The 24,187-nt window shown below is 39.3% G+C and overlaps 1 protein-coding gene across 3 annotated transcripts; it reads right to left on the bottom strand.

Moving 5' to 3' along the window:
* Nucleotides 1-988: 988 nt before the first annotated feature.
* Nucleotides 989-24,151, bottom strand: LY96 (lymphocyte antigen 96). Of its 3 annotated transcripts, none has more exons than XM_052786920.1 (5): nt 18,056-19,478; nt 16,249-16,338; nt 15,169-15,297; nt 14,153-14,205; nt 989-1,838 (listed from the first exon to the last, which is right to left on the bottom strand). In XM_052786920.1, exons 1-5 carry the CDS (start codon nt 18,147-18,149, stop codon nt 1,818-1,820), a joined length of 387 nt encoding a protein of 128 aa, XP_052642880.1. In that variant the 5' UTR covers nt 18,150-19,478; the 3' UTR covers nt 989-1,817. The 3 variants fall into 3 exon arrangements, with proteins under 3 accessions (XP_052642880.1, XP_052642879.1, XP_052642878.1); XM_052786919.1 differs by lacking the exons at nt 989-1,838; nt 18,056-19,478 and adding exons at nt 11,415-11,919; nt 22,818-24,151; XM_052786918.1 differs by lacking the exon at nt 989-1,838 and adding an exon at nt 11,415-11,919 and having other exon boundaries at nt 18,056-19,462.
* Between the last annotated feature and the right edge of the window lie 36 nt (nt 24,152-24,187).

Below are 24,187 nucleotides of genomic sequence, written 5' to 3'. Positions count from 1 at the left end.
ATTGCATGGGACATACAGACACTCCACAGCACTAATAGAAATATCCTTGAGGTCCCATACCTGTTCATTAGAAATTACATAGCCTGTTAGCAAGCAGGTGAGTGTCATATTTCAAAGCTAGGAGATGAAAAATCCTATTGCTGTAGGACTGCTATGGGAATACTTTCTGCAGAAACATAAGTTTAGATTAATTTCTAATACTTAAAAAAACCTATCCAAGCTGCATTGTGTCAAATGGCCTCGCCATAACTGTTGCAAAGATTTTCTGGCTCTAAGTTAATGGGTTTGTATCAACTTTCACCATGAGGAATTTGTCCAATAGCTGTAAAACAATAAAAAAGGTGTGCTTTCTTCAGTTTTGAACAGACCATGACCAATAAAACCAGACGCAGGAGCCAATTCTGAGAACCTCTAACGTGCACGTTCAAATGCACTGGCTTCATATTATCACCAGATTTTTCAGGACTCTGAATGTTGTAATACTCTAAGCTGTGGCTGCTTAACACCTCTTAACACAAGGTACAGCTTGCGAGGAGAAATAACTTGTGCCAATTTTCCCCAGGTCAGAGGTGTTTGGGATTTTTTGTGTGTCTGCTTTTTATGAAATTCATAAAAGATTCAGGTGACCTTTTATCTTTATGAATGAGATCCATATCTGTACAGAAAGGAAATTGAAAGATCTCATGAGGGTCTTTAGCACAAAAACAGCTTCCACCCTAATAAACTCAACGTATTCATGCTGTAAGGGTAGCTGCAGCCCTGACCCAAATGGGGAGAGTGAAGGGAACACATGCAGCAAGGTGACTACATCAGGCTGTGTAGGACTTTGAACTGCATCAGCTAGCGCTAAAAAGAATCTCCAGCCCCTTTGCTATGTCTGCTGCTAAAGCTTTTATAAATACATATATATAGTCATACACACACACATTTCTTTAATCAGCTATTATCTTTATTTCTGTTTTTTCATTATGAATAAACATTTCTAGCATCTGCTGGTGAAAAGAACTATCATTTTTGGCCATACGTATCATCTACAAAAGCTGTATGCAGAGTAAATGTAGTTTAGCAGTTTTAAATAAAATTTAAAGAAGACATTTAAATAGAATAGCTGCAGCTTGTCTTGAAAAATTGAAAGAATGCATAAGGGCATGTGGCTGCTATGGGGGTGGTAACTGAAGATAGCAGCAGAAGCAAGAAAAAATGTTTAAAATTAATACTAGGCCTGTAAAAAAGAATGGCAAAGCTGCATCTAAAATAATATTCACGGACATGCCATTGCAAGATATATTAATCGTAGTGTTCCAGACAAGAGCAACAACAAAAAAACGCAACACAAAAAATTAAAGAAAATGAGCTTCCTGTTAAATTAAATTATTAACTAAAAATTAAAGAAGATCTGTTTTCTGCTTTCACCAGAACAGTAGCTGTATGCCAAATGCCAACACAGGAGTCACTCTGCACTATAAAATACCTTTATCACAGCAGCCACTGTACAACTTAATGAACTTGTTCACTTTTGCAAGACAGGCTTTGGATCGTTTTCTATTATCTCTTGCTTTCTCACAGCATAAGTACACTAGGCTGGTACATAATGTTAATCACAGTTTTTAATTTGAATCGCTATTAGTTTCTTTAATATTCAAAGCAGCCCTGCTAGAGAGAGAAACAATAGCTCCAAGGCAACAGAAGCTGTTCACTTCCCTTCCACTGAATAATAATATTTCCCAGCCTTACGTTCCGGCTGATGCTGAATTATGGGCAGAGGTGCTCACAGTTGTTGCTAGATCCAGATGACACTCCATCTTCCTACCGACGGATTAGACAGTCTCCTCTTCCTCCTTCAGTGCAAATAGGGAATAGGGGAGAAGGAGAGAGTTGTTAACGAGCCCAGACCCAAGCTGGTGGCTGCAGAAGTGGCTCAGACACACCTCCAGCGTGCCGGTGGGGCATGCGGCACGGGAAGCCTCTGACCTCAGTGGCAGGACACACCACTGCAACCGAGTTAGTCAGCTCCCCAGAGGGCTCGGCACCAAGCTGTGGAGGTGCTTGAGCAAGCACAGGCAGTTTTTGCCACAACCAGCATACAAACCAAGTACGCTTCTGTGGACAAGGGATCCTTGACTGCACTCTGCTGCATGCTTCCTCAGTGGCAAAGCATCACTGCTGCTGCTTTTTCTGACACTCTGCTTGCATGATGTCAATCACTCTCCAAGGTAATTAGTCTGGTTTCAATTAGTAGGATAATTAACAACTCATTTTAAGCAAGGAAATAGTTCTCTTAATTCCAGTACTGTATGACTAAATCTGAGTTTTGCCTCCAGCCCAACAGCTCCCAAAAAACTTGACCTGATAGTGAATCTGTTCCAAGTGCTGACCAAGAAGCAGAATCCCAGCGAATTATAATGTTACAAAGACCTTCCAGCTCTGTCTATTCTAAGCTTCTCAGGATTTTTCAGAGAACTCAACCCATTTTTTCCTCAAAATATACCCATGGCATTGCAGAGAGTTTCACTATACAGCCATACAGAGAAAAACTCTGCCTGCTGCAGTAGAAGAAACACAAGTGACCACTAAATGAATTACCATCTTCATTTAGGTTTCTTTTCATAGGGACGGTAGAAAGATGCTGATTCAGCCAGTGGCCAATCCTTCAACAAAACGTTCTTCAAAACTTTAGCCTCAGTTCAGTGACCCTGAGTCACTCGACTACCAAAAAACCTTCTGTGTTGGTGGAGATTTTTACGCAGTAGGCCTTGTAGTAAGGGGAGGTGGGGAAATTTGCTAACACGTGGAGAGATCTGCAGTAAACAGGAGACCTTCAAAGGGGGAGTTTCTTGGAGAAATTAAAGTAACAGAACTAGTCTTCAGGAGAGATTCTTCTTCAGGTATAAAGCTGAAAGGGGTCAGATTTGCCTGTGGAAAGGCTAAAAGAGCATTTAGATCTCTTGCATTTCATTTGATGAAAGCAAACGATACTCCAGGAGGCAAAAACTATTTAATCTATAACTAACAATCACTAATATTCCTGATTATATAAAAGGGACCTATTTACACATAGTTTAAACAAGTATTAATCCTTTCAGCTTTGGTATTTTAATTCAATCCATTTTCAGGAAAGACATTTTCAATACAACTAAACTTTGATCATGACAGTGACCATGATGTGTAGTGCCACTCAACTGTGTGCTTATTTTTGTGTTCCTTCACTTAGACCACAATAAGCTTACGGGGTGCTCAGAGACTGAATAAAGATTTCTGTTCATCAAAGCAAAGATTTCTGCAGATTTGGAGAAAATGCCTGTACTGCGCTGCTCAAAAGGTGATACGTGCTTGCGTTATTAAAAACTGAATCGTAAGGCTGTAGCAGAAAGGGGCACATTAAAAATGAGTGACAACCCTTCCTGATTTGAGTATATGACTATATGTGCAGCTTTAATATTCTCCTAGCACTGCTTGAAATTTTTGCATAAAATTTCCTGCAGCAGGAACTTTTGGTTGCTTGACATATTCAAACTGACAGTCTACAGGTGAAAGGCTTTTTGCCATGTTACTAGTCTTTTGAGTCATTCAGGAGCATAGTGACAAGTGCATATTACATGTAGGCACTTATCTTATCAAGGGCCAAGCCGCAAAAATCCCTCTAAAAAATGGCTTCATTGACTTAAGCAAGTTTGTGTCATGCTTAAGGATGTGTAGAATTTGGTTCCAAGTACAGAGCTTCCTTTCACATTTGATTGCTCATTTTTTATTCAGCAAGATAATAGCCTGTCAATCATCAGCAAGGATAAGCTCTCCTAGCACTGTAATTCAGAGAGCAGTTGTTGATTTTACAAAGTGAGGCACTACCTTGCAGCCAACCTCCTCCTTTTATTCTGGGCTTGATACCAGCTTTGGAAAAGTTATTAATTTTAAGCCTAAACAGAGCATATTCCATTTCTTTCTTGAACATTTTAGTATTTATCTCACACATTCAAACAGTCAAATATTACTTTTTTTTTCCCAACAGAAATGAATGGAGTAAAAACAATATGAAGCATGCAGGCAACATCGTGCAGTTTGCTTTCATGCGCACCAAGATCTCCTATATGCACATATGCATTTATAAAGTAGTGGTTCCTGGCTTGTGTGAAAAACCCTGCTGTTCTGCAGTAACTAAAATGCACCCCCAGTAACAGGGCAAAAACCTCACCCAATGGGGAGGCCTTCACTTCACATGTGCAAATTGCATCACAGTTTTAAGGGAAGGAGGGAAATGGGAATACTCACAACTTCATGTAGGGGATTTAAGATCAAGAACTTGGAAAATTTGGTAGCCTAGCAAGATGACAGTCGGCTTGGGGTTTTAAGCCTTTGATATTTTTTTCCTCTTGGTAGAAAAACTTAGCATGTGTAGAAAGCTGAGGCAACCAGGCAACTGCTAGATTCTATGTTACTCTGCACACGCAAGACACCATGGTGATTTTAGGCAAATCAGATTAATTTATAAGACCAGACTACTTCAGACCCATATGGTGGTGAAGTGACAACCCTGCAAAGAAGGTGCTGATGTTGGTTGGCAGTAGCCACCCCAGTCCACCGAGGAGTGACGCTGCTGTTTCTCACGTTCGCAAGTCTACTGTGGCCCCTGTGAATGGGACCTCTGGGAAACTGAAAAACCATCCAGTCCTACCAAGAGACAGCAGACCAAAAGGTGAACATTAGGGCAATGAGCCTAAAAATATGTTGCTTTACTCTTAGACTAGTCTCTTAACCTCCAGATCAAGACAAAAATAGAGAAAACAGTCACTGAAAGGGTCAGTGATTTGGTCTAGAGATTGCATCAATGTTCTTCTTGTGTTAGGGTCTTTTTAATAACACAGCCACACACTTTATTGTGGTGGAAAATAAGGTAGTTCAGTTTGCCTGCTATATTATGTTTCACAGAACTGTGGTCAATGTGATGTCCCATAGAAAAGTGTGAGACCATTGCAAAAAAGGATGAATTTTATGTCAAATCCATGTAACACCAATTTAGACATCCAAACAATGCATATGCTCAAGACCCATCACAGTTAGGCATCTGGCTCTATTTTCAGCTTTGTAGTCGAGCAAAATCTCTGAATTTGGTATAGACCTCGCTGTGTCATGCTATATGCTTTTCAGGCTGTTAATGCTTTGAAATGTGAATTACAGTGGAAATTGTGGTGGAAAATAAGAATTAATTTAGTTTGTCTGCCATCCTCAGCACAAAGCTATCTTGCACTGCACTGAACCAGTCCCCTCATTGTGTAGGATTCCTGGCTTGCTCTTTGGAGATGTCAAACAGTGTGACTGCAGAATTAAGTGATGCTGGGTCACTCTCTTGGGGCTAGATGCTTAGTAGGTGCTTTGGGTCTGGCCATGATTCACATTTCAAAGAACCCTTAAAATATTTTTTTACTAATTTCATAAATATTTATACAGTACCCAGCAGGGAAGCAACAGTCCTGATTACAAGCTACTTACAGAAGGCACCACTGCAATCCAAGTATTAAAAAACCAGATCTTTATAATTGTAATTGCTGAATACCTTGAGCTTATGGTGAATTTTAGCTCTTCTCACAGAGTTATGGTGTCTTAGTCATCCTTGTTGTATTGACAGAATGTTTGGAGAAAGCCTCCTCTTTCAAATAAACCTAATATTAGTGCCTGACTCACTGATATTGCAATGTTTTATCTATAAATATTTCAAAAATCTTGCATTTGATTGTATATTTTATGTAACTGTTTACCCCACCTGTCCTTTCTTCCTTATTTTCTTCCACATATTCAAAACTGAAATTTTATTTATCATTTTATTCCATATTTTTCCCCCAAGAACACTTATTTTGGGGTGAAGAAGTGGACTGTCACAAGGATTGGCTGTAGCTATCTATGGAGCAGCAGTGAAACAGGGAGCAGCCGTGTTTCCACTCCCATCATGGCAGTGACAGTGACTGTGGACTTTGCAGCGCACTGTGCCTCCGGCAAGGCCAAAAGAAAGCATTCTCTCCTGTGTTGCTCCCCTATCCCACTTACAGACATCCAGGCTTGGCATCTTGAACCAAGTAACTTTTGTATAAAACATTTGCAGTAGAACCAATACCAGCCTGGAAGGAAATAGCTTTTCTGTATTTTATCACAGATTTCTCATCTACACTTAAATAAAATCATTTGCATTATGACTGTGCTAAGATTGGGCTATATGAAAATATACATTGCGGAGTATGTCCAGCTCTCAGCTTCAGTAAGATTTGGAGACACTCAACACCTATTCTATTCTGTTTTGTTCTATTCTGTTCTGTTCTAAATTTTGGTTACCCTAGCCATATACTCCTAAAGGTGCATAAGGAGGAGGTGTATTGGTCTGTTTATTTGTTCTATTTGTTATAGCATTTGCTTTTTATAAAACCAAAAGTACTAAAAGAAAATTATAATTTACAAAGTCAAAATACATAGTTTGGTCTGCTCCCCCCAACATCTTGCTTCCTGTTGTATTGTTTGCAAAGTCTTAATGTTGCCCTTTGCATATCAATTCCAGAAGAAGGCATATAAAGTCATTTAGAATTGTTCTGTGCACCTGTAGCCTATAGGACAACTCAGATTGTCAAGTAGATACTAATGCGAGTACAACTATCACAGCTTGTCTCCTGGCTTATCAGCAGAATCACAATGATTTTGTGGTACAACAGTCTTTCCTTGAATACTGCCAGTTCGTCAAAAAGTAGAAAAATATTTCCTATTTGCTGAAGCATCTCAAATTTAAGTGAGTTGAAGCCTAGTATTTTTATTTGGTCAAAATAAATACGCAACATTCTGAAGTTATCAAAATTATTTATTTCACACAACTACTTTTTTTTTTTCCTTATTACTCATCTGAGAATACTTTTTCTTTATTTTAATATTTTGGATTATCCTAGGTAAGCAATTACTTTAGATTTTTTTTAGGAACCCTTTTCCTCCATAATTAGAATATTAAAATTGCCAAACTTTTACAGGTTAAAGAAACTGTGTATCTAGCAGTCAGAGTCACTGCAAGATAACTTGGGGAATCAGAAAGGCATATTGCTGCTGACAGTCTTTTTCTGACAGTCATATGTGAAACTTTCATTAGTGATGTTCATTGTTCTATCTATGTTATCTCTATGTTATAAAAGCATCTTTAATGCTTTAAAGATATAAGGAAAATTCCACTACATGCAATGTCCACTGACATAGGGCAGATTGCTTCAGTGTGATATATGATTACAAAAGATAATTACCAGTCTGTTCAGCTGATATTCAGATGTGAAATAAAGTCAAGTCATTCTAAAACAGGGTCAAATTAATTTAGGGTCAAAGTGAACAACAGCTTGCTCTCATATGCATAATGTTTTGTTTGATTATTTCCTCCTTTATGCATCTCATAAGTGAAGGACAGATTTTTTTAATTCTACTGCTTTCAGCGGACTAATGCTAAAATTTTGCTTTTCTGTATTTATCTTTACTTATTGTAGGGTTGTGGTTTTTTTTTTTTTTAATTTGCATTACTGAAATTGTTAAACTACACTACTATATGAAAAATGCAAAAAACATGGGTAATAAAGTGAAAAGTCTAAATCGAACCTGGCGGAACAGAAAGCATATAAGAATTAATCCAACTTCATAATCAGTATGGAGGCACTTCTTTGGAAGAGATGCCAAACCTCTTGGAGAATAAAAAAACACAGTGGATGTGCCCAGTTAGCAGAAGTTATTAAGAAAAAATTATCACCTACTGTGTAGTACTTGAAGGTTTTGTGCAGGGCAGGAAAATGGGCAGACGGGCACCTTAATACTCAGAATGAGTGACAGTTCCCTCCTGTGAGGAAAGAGCCAGGTTTGCTATTAGAAGTTTTGCTTTCTTAGTTATGTCAGTAAGAAATTATGTTAGTAAGAAATTTAAATTTAAAAACACACCACCTGTAGCTAAGGCAGCTCTTTAGGCTAAAGCCCAAGAAAAAAAAAAATGGTTTTTTTGCAGACACAAGCTTTGGGAAGCTGTTATAAATTATCTGGACAAATGCATATATGTGTATATAAATATATATATATTAAAAATATATATATTATATACATAATAAGGTCTCTCTTTGTCAGTAGTAAAATGTATCTTGAAGAAAAGAGGTTATGGACATACCCATCTACAGCAGCCATGCAGCGAGGCCCCTGTGCCTGGGATCCACAAGGCAAGTACACGTGCACAGTGACTATTTTCCAGGATTTCCAAAGTCCAGTCATTTCTAATGCCAGCAAGGAGAGTTTCCAAATTTCCTTTCTCCTGCCCTCTCTCCCCTGAGCTCTGCTGGCATGAGCTGCCCTCCCTTCCCTCCCTCCTCATCTCTTCCCATTAGAAATGTCACTATCCCCCTCTGCTGCCCCTGAACTCCCTGGGCTGGCAGGAACGCAGGGGCCGAATGAAGCAGCTGAAGTCATTCAGCATAATGTGCTACACTGACACTTCAAAAGCAATTACTAGCCTTTTCCGCCAAGAAAAAAAATTCTGCAAAAGGCATTAATGCTGCTGTGTTTCTTTTTTGATGCCTGTAACTAACACAGGTCAGGACGCACCTCCTGCATCATCAAGTCCAACTCCTTCTTGCTGCAGGCACCATGTAGTTCATTTGTTCAGTATGAGTATACATGCTTTTTACCAGCCAAGCTAACTGGTGACTGAGGGCTTCCTTATGCCTTCCAGTACATCCCTGGAAACAAGACACGCTATCGTAATACCTGAATTACATGGAATTTTCTTTGTGTGTCTATCATCTCAAATGATGTTACAATTTCAGCCAGCAAATGTATCTGTTATTGTGGTCAGCAGGACTTCTCTCATTTGAAATTATGCATGCTTTACTGCTTTTATCAAATGAAACTGTAATAATACAGCTCAAAAAGTGTGTGCTCTTATTGGAAAACACATTTTACAGGAACTGCTTCTTCTGATAATTACATATTTGGCGACAGAGGGTGAGGGGGTGAAGAAAAGCTATTTTCCCATCTGCAGCAAATCCTGACAGCCACTTAAAAACAACAGTAATGAGGGAGAGAAAAAGCAGTATTTGTGAAGACTTTAGGTATTAGTTTCAGATAAGTACGCCGCACACGAGGCCTTCCTTGATTTATTTCGGTTTGCAGGGGAGAGGACTTTGCACAGCTCACTGGAACTCCTGGCAAACTACAGGTATCTCAGGACATGTGGGTCTCACTGAATATTTTAAGCAAGAAATACTTAGTGAATGGTTTACTTCACAGCATTCACACTATTCAAACTCTGGACAGAGCCAGGAAATGAAGAAATAAAAAATGGATCAAAGTTTACTGACCCAATAAATTGAAGAAAAGGGAAGCATTCAGATCAGTCTTTACCAAGTCCAAGTAATTCACCTCATCCTAGTAGGCTCCAATTTGCATAGAGCCCTGAGTATGGGCTCAGGAAAGTTTGGAAAGGAAAGAAGTTAAATGATAATTGTTGTCAACTCCGGACAACAGCAGAAGAAAGGAAAGCCTTGTAACAGCTCTGTCCCGGGAACAACACATGCAGAGCAAAGCTCTGCCTTCAGCTGTACCCTTCACCCTACAGAATCATGGTGATTTTGGGGTAAGCTGTTTGTGTGATCTTACACCTTACAAAAACTCATCTCCTCTTGTCCATGGGGCAACACAGTGTGGCAGCCACCAGTGCTGCAATAAGTGGAAACCTTCGGTCATGCGCAGGAGAGAGCTTGAGGCCTTTGAAAGGTCTTTGCTTTATAAAGTTGTGGCTCCTGTGTTCTGCCTCGCAATCCTATCTGCTGGTATGTGTAATCATAACCCTTCAGCTGAAGATCTACACCATAAAAGTCTGCAATGTAAGCTACTGAATACATATGTTTATCTGTAAATGTCCCTATTTAGATACAGAAATTCTATTTCTACCTTTACATATACTGTAAATTTTCTGTAACATCTATAAGGCATTAAAATGTGTGCTTTTGACAAATAGAGCACGTGAATGTCCTTGATTTCCAGGAGCTGTTTGTTAGTCTCTCCTACCTGTGGTACTTGCTGCTTAATAAACAAAACATTTCTTCTAACACCCCAAATAATTCAGGGCAGCAAAAGTCTCAGAACACTTTGTCACTAAAAACTGTTTTAAGGCTTGTCCTGGTTTCAGCTGGTGGTTGCTGGTTTCACTGTTGTGAAATGTGTACACAGGGGCATCATACAGTAAAGACTGATCCCTAGACCAGTAATACTATTTGAAATGAGGAAAATAGAAGAAGAAAAGTAGGTATTGGTTATCAGGCTCTCTGGCTGCTTTTCGACTGATATTTTAGATTGAGAAGAAACTGATTGCAACTCTAGTAACTTGGTTCAAAAGTAAGCAGAAACTGCTGTGATGCTCCATCTTGGACTGCTGCTGGAATGGTCTGTGGACTGAACGCAAGCACGGATGCTTTGCTGTTGCCACTTGGATGTAACCGTGGCTTCTCGTCTCCAGCCATGACGCAGTTCTACTTCTTATGTTTTTATTGACTCTTGATGATTTTGCTTTAGATTGCCAAACTAGCTATACTGAAACCAAGTTTTAAATGGAGTATCTACATACTAGGGTGTGGGGTTTTTTGTTGAGTTTTCTGATACTCAGTTTGAAAAACATCTTTATGTGTAAAGTGAGATTAAAAGCTTCACTTCTGCTAATATTCCTGCTTGGTATTTAGCAGCCTGAAAGAGGGTTTGTTTGTTCTGGTTTTTCATTTTTTTCAGGCATTTGGAAGCAATCTGGTAGACAGAGTATGACCTATCAGCCAGCACAAAGTGCAAATTCAACACAGGCCTGTTCATTAGGGAAAAGTGTCTGAACTCACTAAGCAACCGCTGGCTGGGGGCTGATGATGAAAAGAGGACATGGCATCCTAATGTCATAAGGAGAGTACCTGTCTGAAGGAAGGAAGCATTTGTACACTGCACTGGTCAGCTGTCTTTCTTTCATCATACAGTGGCACCAAAGCACCGTGAAGCCTGAAAGGCTGCCAGCTCTCCTCCTAAGGACCAAACCTTAGACTCCATCAAAATCTCACCGAAGGTCTTGGGTGTGGAGGTGCAGCAGAGAAGGAAGGTGGGTACTGAATGTAGGGCTGCCCAAGAGGCAGAAGCCACAGCAAATCTTTAGACATGCTTTTGATAACTGAGGAATAGATCAATCTGTTGAGCAATGACCATCCCCCTGCTTCTGAAGGGGACAGCTTGTGTAGCCTCTGCCCCTCAGACTCTGAGCAAGAGCTAAAAACACGCTATGGGGTTGCAGTTACAGCTCTGGATGGCTAAATTCAGCTGTACCGTATCAGTGTAACTGGAAACATGTTCCACTTTGAATGTTACTCACATCAGCTAAAAAAAAAACCCACACAACAGCGTTCCCAGATTCAATTGCTGGTTTATTTCAAATTGAATACTGGCGAACTTCTGGTTCTTGCACTTAAAAACTTCTTGTATTAGTTTAGCGCAGTCTAAAGTACTTGTTCTTTTCATAACTCAAGGCACAGCACGAAAACGCAGTCCTCAGCCTGACATCCAGTCAGGGTCATTCTGTGGATTAATCAGGATGTCTGATTCCCAGAGATTTTGTGCACATTGGCTGAGCATCTGATTACAGCAGTGCTATAAATGCATAAGACTATCCATCATGTAGCTTTCCAGCCAGTACATGATGTATTCTACCTCAGGAAAATTAGCGTGCTTATTGTTTCGCAGGTTGGGTTCCAGATGCTTGCAGAAGTGAGCTCCGTGTTCTGGAATTATTTGAAATATTTGTCGCATTCAGAAAGCGCCTTGTTTTACTATCATGGTGAAGTTCAAGCACATGATCATATTATTCTCAGAATCATCAGAGAATCCTTGTAAAATAATGTTATAATTGCCCTAAAATAAGCAAGGAAAAAAAAGAAAATTAGTGCACAATGCTGCCTGCTTTTGCCTAAGTATCTGCTTTGAATGGTTCTGGTAACATCTGTTAGACCTGAAAAAGAAAGATTCCCATCAGGAACTGTTATCATGTGTATATTCAGATAAATGTGTACATAAAAAAATAGTGCTCAACTTTATTCTCATGACCAGGGTACTAAGGAACAGCAGTAGGCCGTGGCCCAGCTTGCACTTGTCAAGGTCCTCCCTCAAACCAGAGTCCTGTGCTCCCGAGGGCACCTGCTCACCTTTCCAGAGCTGTTGTCGTGAGTAACATTTCTGATTCCACAAACAGGAATTAACTGAGTTGATACACCAGGCTGCATTCTGCAGCAATGGGCTTTTTTGTCCCCACTGTAAGGCAGTAACCTTATTAGCCCTTATAGCTTACATCTAGCAAGGATTCACTCCTACCGACACTTGATTTTTGGCTGACTTTCTGCCACCTTCTTGTCCCCAACACCCATTGCAACATAGATAGTTGCAATAACAGCCTCTATTTCACAGGCAGTCCTAGGGAAATCCTCCTGGCTACATACCACACAGCTTCTGACCAGTCTTGTAAGTTTGTTGTACTGCACAGTCCATCCTTTTGTTTTCAGCTATAATCACATACTGGACATTTAACTGCTATTCAGCCTCAGTGGTGTTTACCAAAATCAGCAACTTAGAGTGAACGTATGATGTGAATACATCAGCCGTCTGCTTGATGAAAGCTAAAGCAACTTTATACTATTATTGGTGGCAAAAAGTTTGTCCTGAGTTTGAACATGATGTCAAGATTAGGGTGAAGTATGCTAGAGAGAGGAGAGTGGGAGGAAGGACCCATGTGACAAGAGTGCTGTAGTCATTCTTCAGTCCCTGATCAAAGTATAGCCAATATGTCTCCTAGTGTGAGGTCTCAAGCTGCCTACTTAAATCACGCTGTTAGTGCCCAGCTCACCTCCCTGCATGGAGCATCTGCTCCCTGACTAGCGGGATACTGCTTGCCTGAACCTCAGCCATAAGCCCAGCTCTAAGTCAGCCACACTTACTCACAGTGCACGCTGCTGCAAGCAATACTGGTCCTCACGTCAGCTCAGCATTCCTTCCAGACCCACCGCTCTGCTCATCCACATCCAGCAGTCTGATTCACAAAGCAGCATCACCCAGGTTTAGCTGTTGTCTAGCTACCCATCTTTACACCCTCACAGAGACAGACTTTTGTAGGCACCAGGACAGAAGACAGCTTGGTGGCCCCTACTGAACCCAGGTCTTACCCTACCTTCTTTGATACCTGTCACCTTCCTCTTCTGGTATTGCAAACTGGGGATGAGCACTTGGGAGCTGAAGGGCTCTTAGGACTAATCTAAAGACTGGGAGGCTTGCAAGAGTTTCTAGTTTACAGCAAAGACTATGATTAGCGTTAGTTCCTGGTCTGGCAGAGTCCCATCGGGAAGTGTTAGGTCTGCCATAAGCACCTCATCCATAGGAGGATTGCTTATGGCAGAGGACATTCCTGTTTACGACCAGCTCTGGGGCTAGAAGAGCTGCTGGGACAGATGGAGCTCAACACTGTTAGAGGCCTCTGAGGTTTGAGTTAAGGGGAGGCTGGAGATTTTGTGCCAGTAGGAACTCCTTAGTGACATTTGTGGGAATTAATAGGGATGGTGAGGGCCTTGGGGAGGCTGAGGCAGCTGATGAGGCAGGTGTTGGATAAGAGTGGGCTAACCTGAGGACTGGTGCTGCTCCTGGTTTAATGCTGGAGCATTCTTTTTACTTTTGGATATTGTTATCCCTCTTCAAATCTTTGAAAAGGATTTCAGGGAGGAACAGACCAGCACGTGAAGAGAACATCAAATAAAGAATGAAATGGGAAGAAATAATATGAATGGATTTACTCAAACAGGTAAAAGTAAACACAATAATTTACCAAATGAAACGGAATTATTAAGGTGACATTAACTCATATCTTTGGTCTTTTCTTTTATAAAATAAAGGAGGAATAATAGAGGAATAATAACCTGAGGACATTTAGCATTTCAGAGATGCTACCATACTGGAGTCATCACTTCAAGCATGAGAAAGTTTTCTGACATTTTCTTTTGCTATTTTCTACAGTTTGGGTAAACAACTCTTTTTAGAAAATATATACATGTAAGTATGTGATTTTTACTATTGTTATTTCTTTATATAAAATCCTGAAAAGTACCTTTGGAAACTTTGTTCTTGCACCTTTAATGTCAAATGTTGTCACAATTGTTTCTGTAAAACAGAGATAATTATAATATAAATGGTTACTTAATCATAAAGCCATCAATCAAACTTCCCAAATAACTTCAAAGCAATATGTCATATCTCTCAACAGCAGTGCCAATGCCATTTACTCTTCCAGTGATAAAGCCCTCACCTGTTTCTTCTCCTAGAGCTCTGCCTATTTGTCTAAACCACGTTAGAAAATAGAAATTAGCCACAATGCTCCTGCAACGTCTCCTGCAGACCCATCCTACTGTGATAACTCCAATAATTTACCTTGTAATAGTAGTTCAGCTGAATGATAACCGAAGACAGCTGATACTCATTTTTAAAGAAAGGAAAACATGGATTGTGTATTTTGACCTCCGTACAGGTCTTTTTTGGCCTTTAGTCTGACATCCTGCCTGAATTCTCTGGATCCAAGCCTGTGTCATGTTAATGTTGGTTAGCCCCTACAACAGGATTGACTCTTCTCTAATAAAAAAGCATTATACATGGGTGTAGAGAATCTCTTTTAAAACCCATCCAGCTACTTATCTAAATAAACTGTGTTCTGGATATTAGTAAGGCCCCCAGCTCCTCTCAAGTTTTCTATACAGTCCAGTCAAATGTAGTCTTTCCATGTCATTTTAGAGATGTTAACAATAAAAGTGTCATAATGAGATGAAGGATATTGGTAATCCTAATTTATAGAGGTGGAAACTGCAGTACAAGGGTGTTAAAGCATAGAATTTGGAAATTCTCTATTTTAGTGGGGTTCTGGCACTGGAGAACTGCCTGTCCTGAAGTCTGCTGCCTGCCAAGCAAGATGAATCAGTCTAGATTGTGGAGAGAAAAATCTGTCTGCATGGGTTGATCAATTAGTCTTTTAAGAAATCTGCTGAGTGGTGAAAAAGGTCTGGCAGGATATGGCCCTGTTGTGAAGGGAACCTGCCAGGCAAGGGAAAGGCACAGTGTATTTTCCGCACTGACCTCCTTTCAGCATTCCACACACTGTATATTCATCATCAGCTCCGCTGCAAAGGACTTCTTTCCAGTGTAATGCTTTGGCATTGTCGTACCAGACGTTGAAGACGACCTTCAAAAAGGTGATGTCACTTCCTAGTTAAGACACTGCAAGTAAGAAAATGGTAGCTGGTGGGGAGGAAAAACATATATGCAGACACACTATTCAGCTAAAACCTAGTTTTCTCTGAAATACAATATTTTTTAAAGACTCCCCCCAAAACTAACAAAAATACATATTTTGAAAACTGTTACTTCCAGAAAAAAAACCAAAAAGCTGGTTTTCAACAAAAAAAATCAGTCTTAAAAAATATTTGAGTGGACAATTTCAAAATCTGTTTTAATTTCTTCAGCAAAGATAACAGAGTTCACTCAGCTCCACAGCTAACCCAAATAAATACTCAGATGAGGACTCTGTAGTTTTAAGCAGGTGTTGCAAACAAGCTGACCTGAATGCTGGTAGCCATCATAAAGATATCTTTCTAGGGAAGCAGACTTAGTCCAGCTCCAGAGTTTTTACTCAGAAGGTGAAGTTTATGATACAGCCATTTCATAAGTAACTCAGCTTGCCAGCTTAAAGCTGGATGTTAATATTAATGTTGGGTTTGCATACACAATCCAGTACCATTTCCAGCTTCTGGAACATGCATATTCTCAGTAGAAGGCCTGCCATACTTGGATAGTCTAATGGTATTCTCTCTCCTTAAACAGACTTGGATCTTCTTCAGGCCAGAAGAGCTTGTATGCTGCAAATCTTGTCTGCTTCTTCCAGATAAATGCACATGCACCTATACTGTCTCAGATTTGCATATACAGTGCCAGTTAGTGTGCAGAGCTCTGGTAACTGCTCCAACAAGTAAAATTCAAACACACTTATTTTCACAAATCATCATTTCTGTCCATCACTATAGTTTATCTATTCCATTTTTAATCAGAGAAACTGATCTCCCAAACCATTTGGCATTTAGGATGTCAAGTGTCAGCTTTTTGCTTGTATTCGGTTTTTTGCATTTGAAGAATATAATTGTCTAGTCGAGAGGGACTCACTTGGAATCCACATAAGAGCAGCCTTCCAGACGGATTTGTTCATGATGCTGCAAGGTGTCAGATTAAACATGAAATCATGAGCTGTAGAATCTACAGGAAAAAAGTATTCCATATTGTTAGTGTAAATTGGCTTCTTCCAGGAAAATAATAAAAATATACATATATACACACTCACAATAAACACATATATATTTTTCAATGTATTCAGGTATATACTATAAAATTGTCTAATATAAATACCCACAATAAATATTAAATATGTAATTTAAATTATATTTTTATTATTTATATACTTAGAGGGCAAAAATAATATCATATTTCTTTAAGTAGCAAGAAGAGTCAATTTTTTGGTTGATGCTATTTTGCACACAAAACTCAGAGGTAAAAGTACCTTTATTTCTCTTTTGAAGTTACAGAAACTTTGTATTAGCATTAAGCCAGCATGGTCCTCTGCTGAAAATATCCCTACTTATGCTACCCCTGGAATCTATATAAACTTGCTGACAACAGCTAAAAATGTTTTTAATGTACCAGCATATTTTCCAGGATAATGTAAATGAGCCTTTGAGTAGATTTCTTTTGTGAGTGACCCACCTAGCATTCATTGTACAACGCACAGTGTCAGATGCAGTGTGATAAAGCATCATACAACCTGTACTTAATCAAATTTAGAGCCCATTAGCCGATATTTTAATTTTTAAAAAATCATTCAGTTACAGCCTTTGGAAGCATTTCCCGTCAGTTTTTATTTTTATTTTAATTTTAGGAAAGAAGTCTGTTCAGTTCACCTTGCTTGGCAGGCTGGGGAAGGCCTGCTCCCCGCACTAACCCCGCCAGCAAACGGGATGGCGGGGTCGTTTACGGTGAAGGGTTCTGTCTTGTGTTTGGGGGATTAAAGCAAGGGGCGTGCAGAGGGAAACTGTCTGGCTGTCGGTAACCAGCAGTCAGCTTCTCATCTCGGATACCACTACACACAGGAAATTGCGTCAGGAAAAAGGGCAAACAAAACTCGCTCTGGTCTCAAAGGTTTGGTTTGCAAGCTTAAGTACCGTCACTTTTACCCCTGTTAAATTTTTAACGTGACTATTAATGTAAAGCAAAATAACCATCCCCTCCTGTGCCTCAGTTTATATAGCTATTTTACAGGTGATATACACTAGTAATGCACACAGATTTTCAAAAGACAGGGGCCTTTCCTTGCAAAATATCTCCTCAAAAGCCCACCTTCTGACCACTGGGTCTGCATGGGCACACTGAGCCTGTTCAACACGGACATCAGGGAGGTGCCCAGTTGTTGCAGAATCGACCAAAAAACTCAGTGAACTACACAGATCCAGCAGCCCACGACACAGACACAGCAAGAAGGGACACGCCATGTTGTCCCAGAGCCTGACTGGTCCTCCAGCCTGGCAGAACATCACATTCCCCCTTTTCTTCCATATCCTTAAAGCTTTTCATTGTAATACATTGGTTAAATCAATGTGGATAATTTATACAATACAGTACTTGCAAAACAAGTTTAAATCCCTTATCTTCTAGTTTTTCCTGAACCAAAACATGCCTGCTTTACTTGGGCGTAAACTTCTCTCTTAGCTGCTGCAGCCAGCATTGTGGTAATATTTGTGCCTATGCAGTACAATTCTTATAAGAGGGTAATTAATAACAGAAATATACTCCAGCTGAACTTCTTTTTATTTTTCTGTATTCATCAAAGAAACAAATTTGAAAGAAAGTTCACATTTCCTCAAACTACAGTAATTATTGTGCGAACGCCAGAAAAGAAAAGAATAAGCTATTTTTTACTTACCACAAAAAGTATATGACATTTCTAGCTCTGATGACGTACAAAGTAATTCACTGACTCCAGGGGTGAATAAAATGAAAAAAAAAAGTCCAAACATAGTTACTTTTTTGGCTCAGTATTCGATGGCATGAAACTTTGTTTTGGGAAAAGAGGAACAAAAATTCAGTACAGTCATCCTCAGTCACATGTCTTCAGGGAATATTCGGTTATTTTGTCAAATTCTCTGCAATCTTAATTAATCCTACTGCAGCACTATCAATTATCATCACAATAAATTTTGTGAAGAAAAAGAATTTCTGCCTTTGTTGTTATATTTTCCCCAGACAACGCAGCTCAAGCCACGAGTGAAAAATGAAAGAGAAAACTGTGTGAAATGGGGAAGTGAGGAGAAGTACAATTATGATTGCCAGAAGCACGTAAAGGGAAATTTCAGTTGACTCATCAGACATAACATTTGTTAAGGCATAATTTCAAACACAGAGCTTCCTGTACATACTAAAGAAAAGAAGAATCCACACATGATGAAAACCAAGTCCACTCTTTTATTGATATGGTAGTCAATAACTCTCACAAGTTTTCAGAATTAATTTCTTACAAAGCTCACCATGCTTTAAGAACACGCCAGTGCTGCAGAGAAGTGTAATTAGATGATATATTTCCAAATGGAGGTAAGTATGGGAGCTGAAGGCAACCGTCTGACATGTTGTTGAGTAGAACCACTGATGTCCTGCACGGTGTCAGCTACCATCTTCAAAGCCGTAACTATCACAGTTATACTTCTTAATGAAAGCAGTCTTAAAAATCCATAACATTACAACTGATAAGTCCCATGTCTGCCTCCCAGCCTCCCTCTGTGACCTTCTCCCCCACACTTTGTCTCTGCTGGAGAAGCTGCACTGCACCATTTGCCCAAGAGCACGGCGCCCAACCCCTGACTGTTGTGCCAGTGCAGTGCACAGGCATGGGGCCAGGCGGACACCAAACATGAGACAATTAACAACAAAAGCTGTCACACTTTGAGTGAGATGTTTCTGTAAGAACACAGAATCTACCCATCACAACTGAAGATTGATTAGGAGCCTGATTTTAACCCAAGATGTTGAAAACAGTCTAGGTTGTAGGTTTTGGTACTCAGGTTTGAAACACTAGAACAAAAACTCTTAAAGCACTTTTGGTATTAGATCTGCCCCCTTATTTCTTTCTGTTAGTGCAATACACAAAGAGTAACATATTTTGCCTGTATCTGCTACATCAGTTCTGTGGACTAAACTGGGTCGGCTTTTACTGCACAAACCCAGCAATATTGCTAGTCCCAACTACAGAAAGAGATCAAAAAAAGTCTCATACCTCATTCAGGAGAGCACAATCACCATCTAACTGACAGGAAACACAATTACTTTTTTTTTCTGAATATAATAAAATATGGAAACTTACTGAATTTATGGAAGAATGACTTACAGAACTTAATCAAATTATTTTCTCATGAGTTACCCTCTTGGTTTGTATGTATGTCTGCAGGCTTCTCTGAGATCAGAAATTGTATTTTTTTTTTTAAAAAGAAGCAGTATATACAATAGACAGGTATTTGGTTTTGTGCTAAGCAGAAAACTCAATAAAAATTACTTACAACAAATATAACTTAATAAATCGTTCTGACTCCCCACTCCCCATCACAGTGTCTAAAAGCTTTTATTCTCCCAAATTCCGTGCACACCAGGGTAATATTTTACATATTATAAAGGTAAAGTAGCAAAAGATTAAGAAATTGGATTTCAGAAGTCCGAACGTGTAACGCAAAAGATAATTTAGGAATAGCGACATGCACAAAAACATGGCTGATTGTGCCCAGAAGATGGGGGAAGTTCACAGACTAGTTAAGGAAGGTGAGAATTCTAAAGTACCTAGAAGTACCAACTAGTGAGCTAATACATGTAATAATTCACAAAATAAGATAAAAATCTGAAAATTTAATATGGCTAGAGAATTCCCTTCAATATTTCCAAATCTTTCCACAGACCACAAGAAGAGTCCCACCAGCCTGACAGAGTTCAAGACTGAAAGGAACTTTTAACAGGTGGCTTTCAAGTGGGAATTCAAAATTATACAACTTTCCTGACAGATCTCCAGAGTATGTAGCTCACACACAGATTTTTGCTGTTGTTTAATAGGATGCTATTAAACTTACAAACCATTTGTGATCATAGCAATAATACAGTTCTGTGTCAAAATGCCCACATTTTGCTTAAAAATAGTAAAATATGTAGTGAAATGGAAATAAATCAGGAAGTCTGCAATAGCTGGAAAAAAAAAAAATGGAGTAACAAGGCAGCCACTAAGGTGTGATGAAGCAGCCACTAGAGAAGAGCTACCTTGTGCATGTACAGGCAAAAAAAGGTTCCATTCAACCACAAAGCCATGGCCACTGATGTGGAGTGAGTCTAACCAGCGAGATGCCAAGCCAGGCTCTCCGCTGAGTCTTCTGTCAGTCCAATTGATTTAGCAAAAGTCACAGGTCAGTTTGAAGTGGGCTTGAGATGGCGCTGACTGTGCCCTATTGACATACATGATTACCCAGCTGAAAGCGTGTCTGTCCCTCTGTGACCAGACTTGTACTTTGCTGCATAGTGTGTTGGGTGGCTGATGTACTCATGGGCAGACTGGAAAGAGCGCTGCAGATTTACAAGATTTGATATGCAAGCTCTTTTAACATAAATGAAGACAAGCTCTCCTCTGAACTCGGTGACTTTCTGTACCTGGTTCAAGAATAGATTTTTTTTTCAGACACTTGCTGCAGTAAATTATATAGATGAGGAATGAGTCCCCCCTGGTGGCTTAGACAGACACATGGGGAAACCTCTGTATCCTCTGCTGTTCCTTATTGCATGCACTTTTATTGCACAACTCAAGACTATTCCAATGCTTTAAAAAATCAGCGCTAACTAGGCTCCATTTTAGAAGGATCTGGCTGGCTAATGAGAAAATAGGGACAGTAAGTGCTGCTGGTATCAGGGCTAAAATATCACTTATGACCATGATTATAAAGTCTATAACCTTGACCATTGTGTCTGGTCAAACTGTCCTTAAATCGAAATAACCTTAATAATTTTTAAATCTTCTCAGCAAATTCAGTTTTAGATGCTTGTGGCTTTTGATGCCCTTATCGATGCCATTCATAGTAGTGACCTCTTGTGACGCTCACTGAAGCCCCAAACTAGTGCACTAGAGGTGTGAGGAGTCTGCTCTGTCCCTTTCAAGTCAGTATGAAGGTCACTGAAGAAGAAGGATATAAACTTCAATATATTTTATTTTTACTAAATACTCTTTTATAATCTTCTTCTTACATACTCTGATCCAGAAGGAAGGTGAAAAGGAAAGAAAGAGAAGTGGAAAGAGCTACACAATGGTGTTACTTCACTAGAGTTTTGTGACAATTTACTTCAGTTATTTTTAAATCCTTTGCAACTACATTTAGTAGGGACCAACTTGCATATCCGGTTAACAGCACATAAAATAAATCCAAGTCTAGAGAACTTAGGATTTCATACCTATGACTTTTCATTTTGTCTACATCTGAGATGCTGAGAGTAGAAGTTTAACTGCAAGCCTCCTCACTGATTTGTGGTTAAAATCCTTGAACTAATTTATGATATTTTTATCTTCTTTCTCAATACATCTAAAAAGTGCTTAACTTACTTGTGATTGCTTTTCAAAATAATCACTTTGGATTGTTGGCTGCAGGTGAGTACTTTGACCAGATGAGCACTTATAAGTCACTGAAATCTCCCTCAGGAAAGATTTATAATATACGTTACCATAATATCCTATCACAGAAAAATAAATAAATAACCAGTACAGCAAAGTACTCCGTTTCAAAGTGTTAGTCAGACAGAATTAAAAATTATATCCTAGTTCTTGGCATGTACCAAAACCTCACGTTAATGGAAAACTCTTTTAAGATGTTAAACACATTTATTCAACAAAAGAAAGAGGCAATAATAATTTTATTTTCCTTGCAGGACCATTTGTGACAGTTTTTGAAGTAGATATTTTTGCAGCTGGAAGCAGACGTTTATTACTTCTGATCCAGGGTTTAGGGTTACTGCTGAAGACACTCCAATATAAAGGGGCTATATATAAGGCATAAGGCATTACTCACAAAACAGAAACACACTCAGCAATCAACATGAAGAATAGAAAATTGTAGCAATACATGGATAAATCTCTCTTCTCAAATCCTCTCATCCTATCTTTGACAATGTTTATAATGGAAGTAGAAAGTCATGCCCAGGGATACTAGAAAGAGGTAGAGGGTTCAGCTCCTCTACATGCAGCTGATGAAGTGCTTGAGAGTGTCAGGGGAGTCTGACCCAAGAGCAGTGCTCCAACACATAACCAGTGGTGAGTTGGTAGCATTTGAGTAAGAATGCAAATAGTTGTGGAAAGAAAGAAAAAGTGATGTGCGTTATTCTGAATACACTTTTTTAAATGCTGTATGCACTTTGGCTTAGGGGTTTGATTTGAATATATCACATTAAAACACTGGAGACTATTAAAGTGAAGCAAATACACACCAGGTGGTATCCTGTGGAAACAATTATGTTGGAAATAACTCTGCCTGTTGCCAGTAGGCTTATGGTTTACTCTTTCCAAGCCAACTTTAGGATTAAAGCTTATAGTTATACTCTAAAGTATACATGAAACCATTGAAGTTGTCGAAAAGAAGAGAAAGCAGCAGGTGAAGGGAGAAGGAAGGGTTGTGTCCTACCTGAGGCTGACAGAAAGCACACCACAGCAACTCTGTCCACCCTGGTGTTCCAGAAACAGAGAAAGCTGGACATGTTTTGTGGCTGTTTGCTTTTGTTCTCTGTTCTTCCCTGCTTAAAATAGCTGCTCGCTGAGGTATGTATAGCTGTGGAATAATCTTATTATAGTGGATCCAACTCCTATCTATCATCACACTTGTCCCATTTCTCAGGGGGGCTGCAGCAGGCTGTGTTGTACATGGGAGCATGAAGAAATTCGTGATATGACCACAGAGCTCCAGAGCAACCAAATTACAGCAGCTTACCAAGTTTCCACCTATTAAGTTATACCGAGCAATTGTAATAATTCACATGTGTGCTCTTAATTTTTACAGCACAAAATTTCATGAAGTTTCCATCACCTAAATTAGGCCCTGACAGCACCATGCAAAAATCTACAGATTTTCTTCATCTTTGCCAATGTGATGACTTTGGTTTGTAATAAACCAAGCTCCAGTGAAATTAGTTAGCTTTTAATTCTAGAGAGTGTGGTTAAGAGCGTGAAGTACCTCAGAGCTTTAAAGATTTCCCTTTGAAGTATCAAAAGGGGATAATTTTCTCATCAGAATTTTTTGCATTTGCAAGAAAAGGCTGAGGGTTGTGGGATAATTTAATTTAAAAAATAACATTAAAGAATTAAAAGAAGCATTGTACTTTATAATTAAGAACAGACAGGGACTATGAATAATATTGTGGACAAAGCCAAAAACTTGAGAAAAGGGGAGAGGGACACTGGCAAGAACATGGCATGTAGTCAAAGACTGAAAAGAAAAATTCTCATATATCCTGTCTGTTTTCCTAGGAAAAAAAGCAGTCATCTATGGCCTTTTGTGGAAGCTTTTAAGGCTGGAAGGGGATAGGAAGCAGTGTCTAGGAAAGAGGCTTGAGTCATTTTGTACATTCCTGCTCTTCACACCAGATTGAGTGATACCGGTACCTGAGTAAGATGTGAGACCGAGCTGCTAGGGAGAAGTGATTGGTTGGTACTGGAAAGACAGCAGGAGCTGGCAACCTTCATAGTAGGTATAGCCTTGCAAATAGGACAGCTTGTAAATCACATATTTTAGAGGACTCGGCTTCTACATCAGTATTTCCTTCAGAATCTCCATGTTTATGAGCACATTCTCTAGGTCTTATAAATTAATTGTTTCTTCCATGTTGTACACAAATTACCCACACCCAAAGAAATATCAGCAAATTCCAGGGAAGAAAACGTTAGCAGGTAGTAATACTTCTGCAATTAGAACTGGTTTTCACCAAGTGTATAAAACTGAAGAAAAATAAACTAGAAGAAAATAGTAGTTCATAAAATTAATAGGATTGTGAAGGATGT

Source organism: Harpia harpyja, chromosome 5, assembly GCF_026419915.1.
Source record: "Harpia harpyja isolate bHarHar1 chromosome 5, bHarHar1 primary haplotype, whole genome shotgun sequence".
Lineage (NCBI taxonomy): Eukaryota > Metazoa > Chordata > Aves > Accipitriformes > Accipitridae > Harpia > Harpia harpyja.
The sequence above is the reverse complement of the archived record's forward strand: the minus strand, read 5'-3'. Positions and strand labels throughout refer to the sequence as shown.